General features: G+C 35.3%; 2 protein-coding genes across 8 annotated transcripts; both read left to right on the top strand.

Moving 5' to 3' along the window:
* The first annotated feature begins 1,030 nt into the window (after positions 1–1,030).
* LOC117635082 (WD and tetratricopeptide repeats protein 1) lies at positions 1,031–12,113 on the top strand. 6 transcript variants are annotated; one of them, XM_034369418.1, is made up of 20 exons: positions 1,031–1,418; positions 1,551–1,619; positions 2,782–2,859; positions 3,249–3,383; positions 3,477–3,584; positions 3,750–3,878; positions 4,911–5,026; positions 5,111–5,228; positions 5,748–5,853; positions 6,109–6,254; positions 6,384–6,554; positions 6,653–6,763; positions 7,797–7,908; positions 8,265–8,617; positions 9,203–9,293; positions 10,149–10,244; positions 10,332–10,402; positions 10,502–10,629; positions 11,292–11,402; positions 11,718–12,113. In XM_034369418.1, exons 1-19 carry the CDS (start codon positions 1,347–1,349, stop codon positions 11,377–11,379), a joined length of 2,298 nt encoding a protein of 765 aa, XP_034225309.1. In that variant the 5' UTR covers positions 1,031–1,346; the 3' UTR covers positions 11,380–11,402; positions 11,718–12,113. The 6 variants fall into 6 exon arrangements, 5 of the variants coding, with proteins under 5 accessions (XP_034225309.1, XP_034225319.1, XP_034225315.1 ...); XM_034369424.1 differs by having other exon boundaries at positions 1,172–1,418; positions 11,298–11,402; XM_034369437.1 differs by lacking the exon at positions 1,031–1,418 and adding an exon at positions 2,195–2,628 and having other exon boundaries at positions 1,554–1,619.
* A 3,193-nt stretch (positions 12,114–15,306) lies between these two features.
* Positions 15,307–16,473, top strand: LOC117614212. Of its 2 annotated transcripts, none has more exons than XM_034342938.1 (2): positions 15,307–15,496; positions 15,643–16,473. In XM_034342938.1, exons 1-2 carry the CDS (start codon positions 15,441–15,443, stop codon positions 16,154–16,156), a joined length of 570 nt encoding a protein of 189 aa, XP_034198829.1. In that variant the 5' UTR covers positions 15,307–15,440; the 3' UTR covers positions 16,157–16,473. The 2 variants fall into 2 exon arrangements, with proteins under 2 accessions (XP_034198829.1, XP_034198828.1); XM_034342937.1 differs by having other exon boundaries at positions 15,307–15,522.
* Positions 16,474–19,547: the final 3,074 nt, after the last annotated feature.

Below are 19,547 nucleotides of genomic sequence, written 5' to 3'. Positions count from 1 at the left end.
TGCTAACAAGAAATTGCTCTCTCTTTTCTTTTGGTAAATTAAATATTTCCAGTGAAAGACGACGGTTTATCGGTTCTTGATTTTGAAAATACTTGAGTGACAAGAAATGAGCGTAGATAAAATAAGTGATGAGATTGGGAATGTGAGCATATCTCGGTATAAGGAACAAATAGAACAGAAAAACCCCAAAGAAGTACAAATCTCCAATGTTTGGTAGTGTGTTGCAACAGTACGGAGAAAGTGTGTACATAAGATGGGTCAATAAGAAATCATTTCCCTCAAACCACATGCCAACCTGTATGGCATCATCCGACTTGTGTGATCCGTGAAGATATTTTATCTTAAGCCAAAAAAATCCAATGTATAAATGTTAGCAAAATTATGTGCCCTAGTGATATATACTCTCAATACGTTGGCGACGATAATTAGTAAACGTGTAATTTTATGTAAATTTTATAAATAAAGTATTTGAACTCTAGTTTTCTCCAATATCTCAAACTTAATAAAGCTTATTCGTCATTTTTGATTGACTCATATGCCTATATCAATGTAGTATCCTGCAATTATATGATGTTTATTTTCATGCAAATTTGATTACAAAAAAAAATATATATATGTTGCATGATATATCAGTATCGCTAATATTTGTTGATGATGATGATTCAGGCTTTGAATAGACCCATATAATTCAAACATCTGCCATGAGTTTTTCGTGCCCTTATTTGAGCCCTCGCCGAACATCTGGGCTTCTAATTGTGCAGCGCGAAAGAAAGCCCCAAAAGTATCAAATGTTAAGCCCAAGCATGGTAAAATTCTAGCTCTACAGTGCTGGCCCAAGCCTCGTCGTTTGGTCCATAAAACTGAACTTTTAGAAAACGACATACCGCTGCCCCACTTAGAGGTAACAAACAATACATGACGATATAGTGGGTCCCGCATGCAGAACCTGACTCAAGCTCCAAGTTTCAACCATATCAATCACCGCCATAAAAAGAAGATCAACGGCGCTTGAACACAACGCAAACGTATCACAGCCGTCGAGCTTACGTGGAAAGTGCGCGCTCCCAGACGACACGATCACACTATAATTTTCTACACAAATAATAAAAATAAAATAAATCCTGATTGCTTCCGCGTGTAAAATATAATTAGAAACTGTAAAATAAATAAAATTAAATCAAACAATTTTCAGGAAAAAGCCTAGTGTTCGTGTTCCTTAAAAAATTGGACAAATTGAGTAAAAAGCTGTGGAAGAAGAATCGAGAAGCGCTTCTTCTGCGAGTAGCTGACTGAGATTATCGGACCCTACACGATCGCGTTTCGGTCTCGGCTTTTTTCTCTCATCAATGGAGGGTGTGCCTTTTCACGACGGTAACATCCACGACTTGATTGACAGCCGATACGTCGACGTTCGCAACGTAAATTTCCTCTCTCTCTCTCTCTCTCTCTCTCTCTCTCTCGTTCGCGTTTGGAATTGTGGTTGCTTAAGCTTTCGCAATTCGCTTGTGTTTTTTGTTTGTGATGAGATGAATCATTTTTGGTGTGTGTAGAATGGCAATCACAGCTTGCAGATGCACTCGTCGTTGGTTCGAAGGCTTTCTCAGGAAAGAGAATTGGAGGTTGGCTTCAATTTTCTTTATTTATGCCATGTTATAGCTATGCACCATTTCATTTCGCTTCCAGCTAATATTATTCTGCCAAGGACTCAAAAATTTTCAGTACATGTGAATTTTTGTGTGAAGTAGAGAGTGTGGTAATCTAAGGCAATTGAAATGTGTTAATGGTAAGTATTCACAGAATGTTGTAATCTTTTACTGGTAATTCTCATTGTTACCACCAAATACACGAATGATGTAATTTTATTGCCTGTAGGCAGAGTTGAGAGTTCGGTCAGTCGTGTGTACTTAGTTTTGCATTTTTGCTTTTAAAAAAGGAAAGAAAAAAAAAAATCGAAGTAACATACTGGTTCTTCAGCTGTTATTTGTGGATTTACAGTTAGAGAAAACATGGTTCCACTGAAAACTAGTTCTCAATGAATGCTAGTGTTCATTGGTGAGTTAAACTATTTAAATCCACTCAATTTCAAATATGATCAAATTGTTTCTTAGGAATTTTTTAGAGACAAAACTGAATTAAGTAGCTAGTTGGGCAAACACAGCCTCAATTGTACTAAACTTAAGAGATTCACTCTCAGGATGAGTTGGAGAATGTAATGACACTTCCAAGGCATCTGGGTGAACTTCTCGTGGTGTGGGGGGACAACTGCCAATTAAACTTCTGCATATGGGGCTTGCCGTGGTCATTATTTATGAGTTCCTACAATTTGGGGAACCTAGATGTCTTACTGGGGTTCATCATATCACGTTGTTCACAGAGGCACTTTTTGAACCGCAGGAGAAAGATATCTATGCTGTAAATGTCCTAAACAGATAAAAAGAGTGTATAGACTGTAGAGTGTCTTATTGGTGAAACTTCATTCTTGACATATACGTACAACTACAATGGTGCAAATCTTATTTGGTGCTTACGTTCTTTGGTACATCAAACTAGTATGATTCCTAATCTTAAGCTTCCGGTGGGCAGTTGTGGTTAGGATATATGAAATTTTGGCTGTGTATACTAATTTTAGTGAGTATTTCTTAATTCACCTTTTGAGTATATTTCTGAATTTTTCTTTGGACATGTGCCATGGAAAAAATTCCATTGAGTCGGAAAACAAAAACGGTTGCTTATCTATAATTGTCATTTAATGTCTCTCTCTCTCTCTCTCTCGCTATACAGGGGCATCAGGGTTGTGTCAATTCTATCGCTTGGAATTCTAGAGGTTCACTATTGATATCTGGATCAGATGACACACGGGTATGTTAATTACTTGATTTCATATTGTTACTCATAACATTTCCTAAGTGACATATTGGTAGCACAAAATACAAGATACTGGTATGGTGTGTGAAGTATTATTGTACGTAATTAATGATGCAGAATACTTCCTAGTTTCATCCTATTGGCTTGGATATATGTGTTAATATGCTTCGGAACTAAAAATCCGACGGGTCATATATTTCTTTATCGAAAATTATTTTCACATTGCATTAGATTGCTCTTTATATGGCTATCTCTGCATGGATAAGGAATCAAAAACTCAGTAATGCTTCTTAAAGGGCTAGTGAAGATGAAACCTTGGGACATGTAGTTGTACATGTTTTGCAACATGAAAATGTTATTAATGCCTCCACCATATTCTGCAGATAAATATCTGGAGCTATGCTAGTCAGAAGCTTTTGCATTCTATAGAGACTGGGCACTGTGCGAACATATTTTGTACAAAATTTGTCCCTGAAACTTCTGATGAGCTTGTGGTCTCTGGAGCTGGAGATGCAGAAGTAATGTTTGGATATTTATAAATTGCAAATGTTGAATGCTTTTTGCTGACAGTTAAACACTGATTATAAGTTAACTTTCTTATCTTTCCGCAGGTTCGATTATTTAATTTGTCTCATTTGAGTGGGAGAGGAACTGATGATAATGCTATCGCTCCATCAGCTCTGTATCAATGTCATACTAGAAGAGTTAAAAAGTTAGCTGTAAGATTCCAGCATATAGAAAAACTTGATGTTAAATTTGTTTATGGTAGTTATATTGGCATGGAAAAAAAGTTAATGCATTGTTGGGTTGTTCGTTGTTTTATGAATATCAACCTTGCTTATACTTGCTAGGGTCTCAGAGTTTCTGACTGCCTCTCATTGCAGGTTGAAGTTGGAAATCCCAATGTAGTATGGAGTGCAAGTGAAGATGGAACTTTGAGACAGCATGACTTTCGAGAGGGAACTTCATGCCCTCCTGCTGGATCCACCCATCAAGAATGTCGCAATGTTTTAGTAAGCACTTATGTTAATTAGACTTTTTTATGTTCATCTTATGTTATATGAAAACATCAAATTTCCTTGGTAGAGGATTTTAGCTGTCCTGCTAAATTAAGGCTTTAGCAACCGGTTTAGCTAGGCATTTTTGTTTACTTGTTGATCTCTTTGTATTTCTGCAATATCTCATAATTTGGCATGCATATTTGCCAATTTTTTTTTATTGAATACACACACATGCATATTTTACCTTTTCACACATGAGAAGCATGTTGGAGATGGCTCCCTTCTATCTAGTTATAAAATTAGATGGAATTCTAGAGGGGGTTAGGGATGTTAAATTAAAATAGTGGTTTTATTTTAATTTAATGCAGTTCCATTTTTGTGTGGAAAAGATAATCTAATAGCAAGTTAGTATATAGAGTGGGAACGAAAGATGAAGGAAACGAGATAACTAAAACCTAATTTCATATCTTCGATACACGGAAGTAGCTATCTTTAGTCTTTACCAGGCACCGGAATGGGTTCTTAGATGTGAAATCTTTCTTTTAATCATGATGTGATTTCTCAAGTGTGGCATGTCCACGATTGACTGATAATATGCTTAGGTTGATTAAGGAACTACCAATTAAATCTTTTATCTCAGTGAATATTTGCTTTCTTCTTTCTATATCAATAATACAATTGTGAATTTACATGAAAAGCCTATATCAAGGAATCTTATTTGGGGCAAGTGTGAGTCAAAGAGCCCAATCAGTAGGCAACAGCTTGATCCTTTACACAGTAGGCTCTCTTGTGGGTTCATTGCTTTATTCACTGTACTATTCTCCGATTAGATGCTGTAGTTTTGTTTTTTGTGAGCTCTGCCTAAAATATTAATTGTAGTTTAGCTCTTTGTAATTAGGGAGCTTTGTCTGTTGCTTTAAAAAAATTCAGCAAAGTTACTTACCTAGGTTTGTTTTGGAGCCAGAAACTTTAGGTGCTTTGCATTTGCCTCTCTGCCATAATTACTAGGAAATCATTGGTTTCACATATAGTTCTTAATGGCAGCTTGACTTGCGGTGTGGAGCAAAGAAGTCACTGGCAGATCCTCCGAAACAAACTTTTGCTTTGAAATCTTGTGATATCAGTTCCACTAGGCCTCATTTGCTCCTAGTTGGTGGAAGGTATTTACTTGCTGTGTCAATGACGTTATGTACTTTCTTGCTGCTCTTCAATTTCAGCTGATTTCTCGTTGTGAATATTTGCAGTGATGCGTTTGCGCGTTTATATGATAGAAGGATGCTACCGCCACTGACATCCTGTCGGAAAAGGACGGCACCACCTCCTTGTGTTAACTATTTCTGTCCAATGCACCTCTCTGATCGTGTTAGTTCAAAGTTCTTAATTAGCAAACTGCTTTCTGTCATTATAAAAACCTTCAATGCCTTTTTTTTTGGGGTAAAATATATGAGAGTTGTGCTTATGTCCTGCTATTTGATAAAACTTTTGGATGTTTAGTACTTTTTCAATATATTATAGTGGTTTAAGTCAACGGTGTTGCAGTGTTTAGCAGAAAATTTAATCTTGAAGTCTTGCTTAGGCTTTTATGGATACACTTTATAACATATTATTTTCGTTCGAGGGCGATTGCCACATCTTTCTCTCAACCCAAAAACATGGGGACTCTTTCAGTTATTATGATTATGACTTATTTTTATCTTTTTAAAGGAAAAAAAAAATCTCATGCTATTCTAATCTTCTTCCCCTCATGTCCAACCTGTTTTAGGAAGGGGAACAAGAAATGGTCGACAGAAGTTTTGGATGTTTATTAGTATGTTTGAGCTGAAGTAATTTAACAATTAGTTTATCAAATATAATTCGAAGAAAGTTGTCTTCTTTTTTCAGGGACGTGCAAGCATGCATTTGACTCATGTTGCATTTAGTCCAGATGGAGAAGAGGTTCTACTTAGTTATAGTGGGGAGCATGTATATTTGATGAATGTAAATCATGGTATGTTAATTAGCCTTGATTCTTATTCTGCTAATGCAGTTGAATGGTGTGATTTACGGATGCAGGTGTAGTTTATAGGATCAAAATTGCTTAATTTATCATTGATTCAGATGCAGGTCCAATTTATGCTTGGACATTATGTGACAACAAAAGCTTTTTAGATATCACTTTCTGCTTTGTCAATTTTCTTTCCATCCGGTTGTATCATATTAATAATGTCCAGCTAACAATTTTGATTGGTTTTGCAATTTCCAGCTAGTGGGAGTGCTGTGCAGTATACTTCTGAAGATGTTTCGAAGTTAACAAGCTTCACTCCTATACTCAATGGGGTAGAACTGCATCAACCAGCGTCCAAGATCTTGACAAATGGTGTTCCTAAAAGAGGCAATATCACTGCTAGGGTGTGGATCTTTTCTTGTTTACTTATACTTGTATCCTTGTCATTTTTATATAGGCTTTGCCAAAAAGAATTGGTTATAGCTGGTATTTCTCTGTTAACCCTTTTTGGCTATCTAATATAGTTGTTTCAGCTTGCAAAGTGCAGGAAACTAATTGAAATTGCGGATAAATCCTTGGAGGAGGGGACAGAGTATTTTTATGGAATTGAGGCGTGCAATGAGGTGTTGGATGGATATGGTTGTGATATTGGGCCTACACTGAAGCATGATTGTTTATGTACTCGTGCCGCATTGTTGCTCAAGGTTCTCTTGATATTTTGCGAAATTACTTGGTTGGGAACATTATTCATTAGTTTGATATTTTCCGGTATTTAATCATTTTTTCCTTTTTCTTTTCCCAGCGCAAGTGGAAAAATGATGTTCATATGGCTATAAGAGATTGTTATAATGCGCGGAAAATCGATAGCTCCTCTTTCAGAGCTCATTACTATATGTCTGAAGCTTTATCGCAGGTAAATTTGTGGTGCTTACTGCAGTTGAGTGTATGAATTTGGTTAGCCATTGTGTTGCAGTCACCAAATGTTGTGACCAATCCAGCACTTAAGTTAACATTGCCTTTGCAGTCATCCTGGTTTTCCCAATTGGCCAATTTACTGGAATGTTTTATTTGTTTTCTTTTTGTAGGTCTAAAGTCGGTATGACATTTTACAAATTATTTCATGTAGCCTCATCTAAATTAAGTCTTCTGTAGGCCAGCATGGTTTGAGCTTAAGAGAACCAATATTTTTCTAAGTGAATAGGTGTTACCTAAGATGCAATAGAACATTTTGCTTTGAGAATCTATTCCTTCTCCCATCCGATCATGATTTCCTTGTCATCCCTGAGCTGAGATCGTAGATCTGATAGTTTCAAAAAATTTGGACTTGCACTCGATTGTTTTTGTTAGATTCTGTGTCACTTAATAAATGATGTGCCCCAAATATGCTTCGACCCATTTGCAATTTCCTAATTATTTTCTCAAATTCTTCTTGTTCACAGACCTTCCGCAAAAGCAAGGGTTTACTTGGCAAACCTATATTCTCAGACTAAACAATTTATTATAATTTTCGTCCAAAAAATAAAAAATAAAAACAAAAATAAAAATTGGGTTGAAGAACTTAATTTAAAAATTAGGAGTATTCAGAGCTTTGATGCTATAAAGACAGTAGCACATTCTCTGTGTTATGGGTTCCAGAAAGTAATGTGTAGAGATGTAAAGCTGTTATAAAGTTTTCACACCAATGCCTCATAGGGCCTGTCATGGCTCAGCCACTATAGAATGACACACACGATATATGGTGCCTTTTTGGCTTGGATTTATAAATTACTTATGGATTTAGCTTAGACCATCCGTTTCTGTTGTTGTCTTGAGGGCCTAGATTTTTAGCCTATAATGTTTAGGAACTATTTGTTAGTTTATGGCTGAAAAAGGAAACTGTGATGAGGTTGAACCTGTATTTGTGTTTGTTAAGCAATTTTTGGTTGGTAATTGTTATTTCCTTGCAGTTGGCTAAACATAAAGAAGCTCTAGACTTTGCTATCGCAGCCCAATCTTTGGCTCCATCAAATTCTGAAGTAGCAGACCGATTGGAGCATGTAAAAAGGGATCTTGCTGCAGGTTTGTGACTTTCAGTGTCTTAGTACATTCCTTCGTTCCCCAGATAGATTTTCAATTGATCAGCCTCTAATAGCTGTCCCGAAAATTGATTATGTTTCGCCTTTTTATCCATTACATTAGTACTGGTTTGACCTTTATAAGTAGGCTAGAACTAAAACGTTTTGCCTTTATAAGTTGGTTATGTTTCGCCTTTTTATCCACTACAGTAGTACATTCTTTCTATTGTTGCTGTCTTTTTAAATAACTAGGGTAGCATACTGGAGTGTCAATTGTATTTCTTAATAAGTCATTATATTTATGATATCTTTATATTAATTCTTTGTCACGAGATTCTAACTCTGTAGTTTCATGGTCAGCTGAATCTGAAAGAAATGGTAAGCCAAATGATGGAGCACCCAGGTCTGAACCTCGAGGTGGAAGAGTACTATCATTGAGTGACATACTTTATCGATCGGAGGGTAATAGTGATGCTTCACAAGATGGTCCAAGATCTGAGAGAGAAGATTCTGATTATGATGAGGAAGTGGAGGTTGACTTTGAAACGTCGATATCAGGTGATGAAGAGCATGACGTTGAGCCCAATATACTACAAGGAAGTTTAAACCTGAGAATTCATCGAAGAAGTGATTCTGCTAGAGAAGTTGGTGGTTCAAATGGCTCATGTGGATCCCCTTCTTCGTCATCTCAAAATGAAAGGCTGCTATATCAGGTTGCTTTCATTCTTATGATGGAAAGTTCTGGTGCTTTCAAAGTGATAACATGTAGTGTTGCCTTTTAGTCACCTTTGGACATGCCTGAACGTATATGCAATTGTGCTAATTTTTTCTTTAAGCCTCATTTTAGGTATTGATTTTGTAGTCACAGATTCTTTTCTGCCCTTTTTTCATGAGAAGTCTTCATATGCCCTTAATTGAAAGATGCAAGAAGAAAATTGGTATTTTTAGGCTTAGGACAAGGATTTTAATTATATATTTAACTTTATTTATACAATTTACAGTCTATTTCAGGATACGTTGGATATTTTAATATTATGAGGTTGCCTATATAAAGATTGTAGTTGAACTTTTCATTTGTTTATTTTTACTTCTATTTCATTTTCTTCTGTTATTTTTCTGTTCTGCATCACCCTTTGCTTAGAAAAGTCCATTTTTCTTATGCCGAGTTCTTTTGTAAATTGCCTTTACTTTTGCAGGATTGCCTCAAAGTTAAATCCTCTTGTTTTCTTCTGTAACATCATTAAAATGATTTCTTCAATTTAATACATGTTTGTTTTCTTTTTAAATTTATATTGCAGCCTGAGGCAGTTATTGATATGAAACAGAGATATGTTGGCCATTGTAATGTTGGAACTGACATAAAACAGGCCAGCTTTCTTGGCCAGAGAGGTACTTGTTTTTGGTGTTGCTCTTCATTGCATAAGGATACAATGCAAGTTGAGTCTTGATCATATTAGTTCTGAGTCATTCTTGGTATTGAATGTTACTATTAAATGTGTGCAATTTACATCGTTTTGTGAAATGTTAACCTTTATTATTTATGCGCTGTCGTTGTGTGTGGTTACTTCCTTTAGATGAATCTACATAGCAGAGATACCTCAATGCCTCGTCATAAAAGTGCTACATGACATCCTAAAATATATTTTTGGTGTCTTGGATCTGATCACTAGGTGGAGACATGACATTGATGATTTTGTCAGTGTCATTGTTGTTGCTTGACAGGGTGGTTTGTAGGTCTCAAGTATTAAGGTGTTAATGTAGAGCCCAACCCTTAACATCTGTTTTTTAAAGTGGATCTTGTAGTCCTTGCATGATATGTTGTGGATCTCTTAGTCTCTGCTTGATTTCCAATAAAGTGGATGGGCCATTTGTCACTTTCTCCTCGTGCATGTCAGGGATATTATCTTCAGTTTAATGCAGAAAGATTGGTAGTTAGCCACGAGCTGATGTAAGAAATCTTTCTTGTTCATCTATTGAGCATAGATGGCTCTTTCGTGTAATTTATCTTTCATTATTGAATAAAAGTTTCTGTTTCCAATCAAAATAATTAAATAAATAAATAAAATTGAATCAATGTAATGGTGTTTATGTTTATTACTTTAGTGAAACATCCATTGTAGATTTACTTTTGTACTAATGAGTTATATCATTTATCTCATGTATAAGAACGGGTTTGAGTTTGCAGGAAACCGGTAGTAACTATAAATATTTCGTGGTCATTTTCTTATCTGTGTTGATTTGCAGGCGAATATGTCGCTAGTGGAAGTGACGATGGCAGATGGTTTATCTGGGAGAAGCGAACTGGTAGACTGATAAAAATGCTTCAAGGAGATGAAGCTGGTAATGTTTTCCCCTGTGACGGAAATAATGGGACTATTGACTTCCTATAGTAGTTTTATTGAGTAACACTTTTTCATGCCTCTGCAGTTGTGAACTGTGTACAGTGCCATCCATTTGATTGTGTTGTGGCAACTAGTGGAATTGACAACACAATAAAAGTGGGTATTATTAAATCAGCCCTTTTCTTTTTCTTTTGGGGTGGCTGCGGCTGGCGATTATGAAATCATATCTGAATTTTCTGTGGTTCATTATTCTAGATATGGACACCAAGTGCCTCAGTCCCATCTATTGTAGCTGGTGGATCCGCAGGGCCAGAAACTGCTGACATTTTGGTAGCGATGGAAGCCAATCAGCGCAGATTAACTCATAATCGTGAAACTATCCTGTAAGGCTTATAAAATTCCCAAGTCTATATGATTATCCCATTTGTTAAAAAGAAAAATTGCTTTTTATAAGTATGTTGCATAAAATATTTTAGAACAAAACTAAACATTTTCGTGCTTTTGTGTGATTTCTTTAAGTTTGTTTGGAGCATTGATGAATTAACACACACACACATTTAATCAGCCATGCTCAACCACATCCCAACTAACTAGGTCAGTGGTATCTAGTGATAGCTTCCAAATTGCTTTATTGGAGTTATGCAACCTTTCGAACCGTGTACATTCCCGAACTGTATTTTCTGCCATCCCACGACCTCAGCCGTCTCCTCCTCTGCCGCTTATAGAATGTTTCACAGGAAATTGTTGCCACCCAGACCTTTCACTCTCTTTGCTCTGAATTCAAGCCCATGTTCTTGCTGAGTGCTCTGGGTTTCCCATTCAAACCTGAAATTCCCAAACTTAGTCTCAACATGTATAAGACGTGCTTCAAACTGTGAGATTAATACAAACATGTCATGGGAGAAAAATGAATCCACGATTGTGCACATGGAATTTTAGATCTTTTAACTAGTCTAATCCCCAGTTTCATTTCAGATTATGTGTTGTTGATCTCATGGTGTTTAAATCCTCTCTTTCATCCAATGACTAATGCCATTTATGTTAGGTACAGCCGTTCTGAAATTCTGGAGCATTTTCGTATACATGAGTTTGCTGAAGGAAGCTTGCACCCATTTGAGTGCGCTCAAAGCTGACATGGTCTAACCAAAGCATGGAGGTAATGATCATGTCTGAATCCTTCTTCAAATTCCTTTAGGCTCCATTTGTTAAATTATGAAAATTACTTATAGCCATATAGAATTTGTGTGTAAAGTATAGGATAAGCTTTCATGACTTGCCTCAACTTTGCCAATTGTGTTTGAGGATTTTGGTTATATGTGATTGAGATTAAAGTGGTCTACTGGGAAATCTCATTGCTTAGGTTTTTTGCCAATAACAAAACTAGTTTGCACGTTGGAAGATGAGGTTACGGATTTTTTAACAAGATGCATATGATTCTGGCTCTGATTTTTTTTGTTCTCTGTTATTGCAGATAAATTACGATCAATTGTAAACAGGGCAATCAGGTTTATGTTCTCTGTAGTGCCAGAAGTTGATCGATCTGGGTCAACTGTTATTGCTGGTGACAGAAATCTTGCGGGACATATAAAGTCTTACGGGCTACCGTAAATATGTCGAAAAGATTGAGGTGTTATTATCCAGTTTTCAACCGTAAAGTTTTACCCAATGTAATTTGTTGTTATCCCGTCCAATTTGCCTTGCTGATATATTGTTCAGAACATCACTGTATAGTTGAGAATGCTCTTCATTTTGTTTATCGTTTATCGTCGATCGTTTATCGTTTTTTCGTGTACAAAGTAAGAAAGGGAAAACTCCTCATGTCTTATGAGTTAATATATATTTGACGCTTATGAGGGGAAAGTCACGCGTAATGTTGCTTTTTTTTTTTTTTCTTTTCCAAAAACATTTTATGTGAATAATAGAGCTATTAATCATTTATCTCTTCCTTTATAGAGCAAATATCAAAACCTAGCACCACAGTACTAGGCAACTTATGAGGGATCCGAAACTTCAACCCTAGTTCCGATACATTGCCCCGTCGTTCCAAACTTTAGAGAAAAAAAGAGTAAAAATAGTAAAGGTACTTGCAACTCAAGCAGTTAAGAGTATTTACTCTTACTTTTTATTTCAATTCTCCTCTTTCAATATTGCTGGTATAAAATGAAAAAGTAAAAGAAAAATAAAAAAACAGATGAACGAATGGCAATTTAACTTCGATGTTGGATACCTTTTGCTGGATTTGGTGGTTGTAGTTTATGCACCCACAGCTGTCTGGTGTTCCTACGTTGTCACTTTGATTTAAATAATGGTGGTTTGTTTGTGTAATGTAAATGCCCTTCATTATTGTAATGCAGAGTGAGTAGAATAGTGCTAAACAATCAATTGGGCGGCCATACGGTTTTGACTGCAAAACCCTAAAAATCATGTTTTGGATACTCCCGAGTAATATTGTCGGCCAAACATGTTTTAATTAAAACGACTGTGAACAAACCAAGGACAGAGTATTGTGCTGATAGTAGCACGATACTTCTTCCATCACCAGCCACCAAATAGGATTATTATTACATGCGTCACTCACTCTTGAGGTCTTACTTGGCTATGGGATCACTTCACTTCCAAGTTAACCGTGTGGCGAATGCTAGTTACATTGCTTTTTTTTTTTTAAATCTTCCCCTTCAACACTCTCTCATTCCGTTCTCATCATTTTTTTATAATTCTATTATCATAACCGTTTATATTTTCGACCAATATTTAAAGATCATCTCTACAACAAATCAGTCAAATTGAAAAATCATTCATTCCTCTATTAAATGTTGAATTATTGTAGTATTAATCAAATGATTAAACAATTTTCATTTTGGTTGAAATTTTACATGAATCACCTTTCTAAGATGACTTCGAAAATAAACAGTTCAATCGTCATACTTTCAATATTTTTATCCGAAGAAAGATTCATGACAATCATCAGATATGATTTGCCAGGCCATAGTTGGCACTTGGTTTTGTAGGCGTATTATTCGAGTTGTTCAACCTATATTTTTTCTTTTTGTACAAACAAACACGTATATAACATGACAGAGCCAGAATGTGTTCACTTGCAAAGTCGGTGTGTTATGTGTGTGTCTATATATATATATATATATATATATATATATATTATTGAATTGAATAATGCACAGCTAAAGAATTATGTATTTATGACAAGAGGGACCAGGAGAGCGACACGTTGATGTGTATTTAGATTCCAAGAAGCTCAAGTATCATCCCTAACACTAATGGTTGTGTTCTAGCAATGCCAAACCATGTGCTCATATAATTCATCTATACACCTACTTCTAGTTTTTTTTTTGGTCCAAAAATTTACTTTCGAATTTTTTAGAGGCTATAGGGAGATTGTGGATTATATGATCTATCTTGTATAAACTCAAATTTTCAATTGATTTTGAGGTTAGAATTTCAACTTTTTTATATTTATGGTATGATGATATCAGAGTTTGGATTGCATATGTGTTAAGTACGATGACCACACGTGTTTAACATCACTCAGTTAAATTATTCAAGCGTTAGGTTTAAAATTTCGTCATATATTAGGAGTGTGTGAGAATGTGAAGAATTATCTCACTTCAAAATATTAAGAAATTTTACAAGAGCTTATAATCATTATAAAACTTATATTACCAATTAATTTTAGGGTTAAAACCTCAACTACCTCAAATTCTTTGCCCACCTTGACCCTAGATTACTATCTGTAGCTACCAGAATTTTATTTCAGCAGAAGAATGAAGAAGAATTCAACAATGGAGTCCAATGTTCATGATAGAATATAATTTAGATATAATTAATTGCTTCTTTTTTCAGGTAGTATTTGAGCCGACCATGCATTTGGTTTGAACAATTTTAAAAAGTAGTTTTAGTTTGACCATGTATTTAACTTTGAGCGTGTGTCATCCTGCCCTAAGGAGCGCTTCAACTATATATATATATATATATATATATATATATATTGTTAAATGCTTCATAACAGCTGGACAGCGTTGAGTGTCTGCAGCAGTCTTCCAGATCGAATTCATTATATATATATATATATTATATTGTATTGAGCTTTCTTCATATACCACCGTAGAATTTGTTAAATCAACCTCATATATCATTCAACTGCCCTTTTCATTTTCAACCCCATTTCCTCCAGAAGCTAATCGATCTACGCCCTTTCTATCACCACCATCATCGTCATCTTTTTAATACGATAAAATTTGAACTCAGAATCTCATTCAAAAGTAAAAAGAAAAATATTATTAACATTCTTTCCGTGTTTTGAATCTAAAACTCACGTGGTACCAACAGAGTATTTAATTTTTACATAATAAAAAATTAATGAAAACAATTCCTAAAATGAAAGATGCTAGGCCAAATTTGATTTTGGTATGAGTATAATTTAGTCATGTGTATTGGGAAAAAATTTCTAACAAGTCTTGTCATGAAGTATTATTTGTCCGCACATTATAATTGAAGTATAGAAAAGTTAACGCAGTAAAATAGTATAATTCGTGCACTTATTATAAATATTCATGATATTATACATGTGAAATACTAACTTATCCTCCAGTACTAATTAGTCCGACTTGTACATGAGACTTGTTTACCGTTAGCCGAGAAAGTGAGGTTGATTGTAATCTCATCCCAAATGTAATCCAAAAACAATTACCCTTCGCATGGATTCGAAGGCTTTTAACCGCGGAATCCAGAAAAGGTGACTAAAAACAAGCCCAAATTATAATTTTCACTGAATGACAAGTGTCAGGCAATTATTGGTTGTGTGACAGAACGGAGGAGCCTTGTGAAAGTAAAGCCTTTCCCACGTTAAAAAAAATCATATTCTTTGGCTTTTTTTCTTTTCAAAAATGATGTGCTTTTTTTTCTTCTTCTTATTATATAATGTATAATTATTTATTTAACCCAATAAAACACCCCTTTACATGTTTTGTGGCTTTTTGTTGTGTGGCCGTCGGCCTACCAAAATCTCTATTATTTCATCACACCTTCCCCCTTCTCTCTCTCTCTCTCTCTCTCTCTCTCTCTCTTCCTCATCCCTCTCCCTCCCTCTCTCTGCATGAAAATAGAAATTAACAGAACAACAAAAACAAGAAGATGACAAGCAGCAAAGGAACCACAGCAGCAGCAGCCCAACCAACCCATGAGTGCTGCATGTGTGGGGATTTTGGCTTCTCCTATGAGCTCTTCCAATGCAAGGTTTGCCAATTCAGATCACAGCACAGGTCCCAAATTACACAAACTACTCTTTTTATATGTTTTTAATTTCTTTTAAATTTTGGGTTATGATCAAAATTCATTTATAATTCAATTTTGACAGTTTTATGATCCAATTTCATGTACAGGTACTGTAGCAATCTTTACCCAAATGCAGAGTCTTACAGAATTTGCAATTGGTGCCTTACCCAGAAGGAGGACACAAAAGAAAAGTCCCAAAATTCCTCAAACTCTTCATCTTCATGCAGAAAAGAGGGCCAAGATCACGACCCAGCCAAGATCAACAAGAAAACGAACTCATCAAAAAACAGTGATCATCAGAACAAGCAGGGGCATGGAGGTAATTCATATGGGGGTCTAAGGGGCACCATGCAGCTGCAGCCAAGTGGCCCTATAAAGAAACAGAGACCACTTGATCTTCATCATAACCATCAGGGTTTTGGATCACCATCTCCATCTCCATCTCCAAAATCTCCATCCACCAGAAAGAGGATCCTCACAAATGGGCAGAAGGAGGCCGAGAAGATTAGGAGGACAAGGTCAGAGGAGATATCAAACTTAAACAATGGGATCATTACAAGGCAGGTCTTTAGGAACAAGGTGAGAAGGTACAAGCTTTTGGATGAGGTTTCAAGTCAATGACTGGTTGACTGCCACTAGCTCTTCCCATTTTCTTTTTTTCTTTTTTTCTTTTTTCTTCTCTTTCTCTCTCTCACTCTTTTTTTCCTCTTTCTTTTAACATACAAATATAATTACAGATAGAATTTGGTTCAGTGTACAGAGCCTATATGTGTTGTGTATGAGGCTAGTGGCAAGTTTAATTTAGTGTATGGGAATTTGCAATAACTACAGAACTGAGACCGCTTATATGTAATGTCATTTTCAACTCGGCCAGACTTCGATGACAAATGTATTAATTTTAGTAGAAAAACTTTTGGTTATTTATCACCAGTTGTATACATGTTCGCATAAATAAATAAATAAACCAGTTGTGTACATGTTTATATCTCGGGCCGGTTATACTTGAGGGAAAGGGAGATGGGAAGTCAGAATTATGGCTTTGCGTGTCGGGGAAAAAGCTCGCTACCATACCACCATAGAACAAAACCCCCAAGTATAATTTTCTATCGTATTTTGAAAAGAAATATAAGAAAACTTAGGTTAGGTTTTGTTTGATATAAAAATAAATCAATTAGGGTTTTGTTAAACACATTATAATTGTTCAATCGAGTAATACAATTCTAATTATATATAGGAAATATAAATATTTAGATTCATGCAAATGATTCACTAGTGTAATGATTTGAAGCAAATGCTCTTTTCAAGAAAGATTTTGAATTTGAGTTTTAGCATCCGTGTAGTGTGTGTGAGTTTAATATGTGAAAAAAAAAACCTAGCTATAAAAATAGGTACAATCAAATGTACCTACAACAAATTAATAGGTACAATTAATAAACAAATTATTAGGTGAAATGAGGTAAAATTTAGACTCCCAATGGTAGTGTTTGTACAATGCCACAACCCATAAACAAATTAATAGGTACAATCAAATGTAGCTTCGTTATTCTATATATATAAAAAATAAAAATAAATAAATAAATAAATAAAAGAAAAAATAACCTAGCTCTCTCTCTCTCTCTCTCTCTCGGAAAAAAGAAAAAGGAACCTACATTTTTCCACTCAAAGTGGGATATCTAAAGATTCCAAGTTGCTAAGGTACAAGGAACATATCGAATTCTCTGGATTTAATTGGAAAGCTTGACAGATTCCATGGAGAAAGATCAGAATGCTAGCACGTTGTAAAAGAATATGTAACTATTTTTTTTGTATATAATCCTCAAAGAGATAGGTTAAAAATATTGGAATAAGTTGACTTGGAAAAAGGCATGGTTTATAACCATCTGGTGGATGAAGTCAATAGTCAGAGAAATACAAACTCCATATCTGAATTATAACTCTTACCCAAAGAAAGAAAGTGTTTGTAATCTAAAAATAAATGGTGAGTCGCAAACTAAAAAGAAATGAGAATATCTAAAACCCTCACTCAAACGCACCGTGTTCTTTTTATCAACTAAATTAACAGAATGTAATTGCAACTACTATGAGACAGTTATATGGAGGTTAGGGGAATGTCACCCCAACTATATTGACCATTTTCCATAATGTGGTCCTAATGGATCCTCTTGGCATGGCACCTTGAAACAATTTTCATCATCATGGTCATGTGCAAATTTCAATACCACTAAACCGTGAATATGATGAAACTAGTAGTCAATAGCTAATAGCTAATTCACACGTGTTTTCATGATGACAATTATGAGACTTGTCAAAAGAAATGACGATCCAATAAAGCAACCCAACTTAAAAAAAGAAAAAAATTGGGAAAATTTCCAGCCATTCTTAGTGCTTGGCCACTGCTAGGTTTAGTATTGAAAGTCACATGTATAAAAGATCCAGATTTTATGCTCACGTTATACCCTTTTGCAAATGACTTACTATAAATTTTATTTTATTTTTGCAATCTTACAGTTTATCAACTACGTCGGATTAGAATTGACTATTTGTTGACATAAACATGACTCGTTAATACGAATTGCAACTCCTGTCACATGGAGTCTATTGGGCTGCATACCACTCCTTAAATCTGCAAAACACTTTTTTGAAGAAGGCACTTAATAATGTGCATCAAAAGTACTAGAGACTCAAGAAAAGTTCCTCGGCCTTTATCTCAAATCTCTCACGTGATGTGAGTTCAATAATATTATAAAATCGTGTAAGGTTCATATAGAGTCGATTTTAAGAGTGTTGGGAGAATTTTTGGTGTGTCTAATATTATCATGTGACATGATCTATCATCCTAAATTGCACATACACATTACATGTACTAAAACCATTGGTCCATGAAAGAGGCCCTGAAACACACGAGGCCCTGAAAGCATTGGTCCATGATTGCGAAATGGGCCACATAACTAGCCATCAGCCATTTTGTATTAGACTTCATATTGTTTTTTGTTTTTTTAAGGTGTTTGATATATTCCTTGCAACATTGTCAGCCTGACAGTTGACCAACTTAATTTATGGTCTAATTAAATTCGTCCAACCGATATCTACGTTTAATTAATTTCAGCCATAATCTGAACACCATCTTGTGCTGTCTTGCCCTAAAGGACGATGAAAACTATTATTCTTCTTGGCTCAAGGTCAAGGACAAGAGTTTCAGGTGAATGGTTGTTACATTTCTGTCATACCTTCTCCTTTCTCTTCTCATTATGCAATATTGTATGGTAATCAAAACTGCTCATTTTCGAGTTAATCTTTCAAGTATCGTTTATGTAAACAAAATTAAAAAAATTGAAAATCATTTAACTAAGCGCTCATTTTCAAAATAATATTTGATAAAGTTAATACTCAATTATTTTTTCTTTGATTGATTATAGACAATTTTGATTATCAAACCACCATGTTACCCAAAAAAAAAAAAAAAAGTAGGAGGTGAAGGGATAAATAGCTAGTCCTTTACTTTTGAATTCCAGGAATGGAATGATCCTATTTTTGCTTTTGAATTTCAATTTGTTTTACTTTATTTATGGGTATTCATTTGTTTGCTTTCTTAGGTAGATTTACAAGTTGACACCTGCTAAGTTTTGATAAGATAAAATCAAAAACTCACAAATCATTTGAACATTATTGGGAGGCAAATCTAGTCAAGATAAAATCATGATTTGCAAGTGTGGCTAAGTTGAAGTGGGATAAGTTGAAAGTTGAAGAAAATAATGGCATGGCATTTTCCATTTGGTATACCATGCATGTCATGGCCCCCACCATCAAATCTTCCAGAATAGAAAAATAAAAATCAAATCAAATCAAATGCTCCCCATGTTTGGTTGTCTTCAAGTGGAAGTCCAACTTACTGTTGCTGTTAGGTTGTGAAATTCAAATGGCTTCGGGGTCAAAACCCAGCCCAAGTCCCAAACTCAAAGCATTTTAACTCCACGTTTTGGAGTGCCGTTAAAGCCAACCACATAATGCCCTC

The sequence above is a fragment of the Prunus dulcis genome, chromosome 1 (genome assembly GCF_902201215.1).
Source record: "Prunus dulcis chromosome 1, ALMONDv2, whole genome shotgun sequence".
Classification (NCBI taxonomy): Eukaryota; Viridiplantae; Streptophyta; class Magnoliopsida; order Rosales; family Rosaceae; genus Prunus; species Prunus dulcis.
The sequence above is the reverse complement of the archived record's forward strand: the minus strand, read 5'-3'. Positions and strand labels throughout refer to the sequence as shown.

Excerpts from the sequence above, each read along its gene's own strand:
- LOC117635082 (XM_034369418.1), top strand. The coding sequence starts at position 1,347 with ATGGAGGGTGTGCCTTTTCACGACGGTAACATCCACGACTTGATTGAC. Across the intron at positions 1,620-2,781 it reads CTCAGGAAAGAGAATTGGAG|GGGCATCAGGGTTGTGTCAA; the intron begins GTTGGCTTCAAT and ends CTCGCTATACAG. Across the intron at positions 5,854-6,108 it reads TTTGATGAATGTAAATCATG|CTAGTGGGAGTGCTGTGCAG; the intron begins GTATGTTAATTA and ends TGCAATTTCCAG.
- LOC117614212 (XM_034342937.1), top strand. The coding sequence starts at position 15,395 with ATGACAAGCAGCAAAGGAACCACAGCAGCAGCAGCCCAACCAACCCAT. Across the intron at positions 15,523-15,642 it reads CAATTCAGATCACAGCACAG|GTACTGTAGCAATCTTTACC; the intron begins GTCCCAAATTAC and ends TTTCATGTACAG.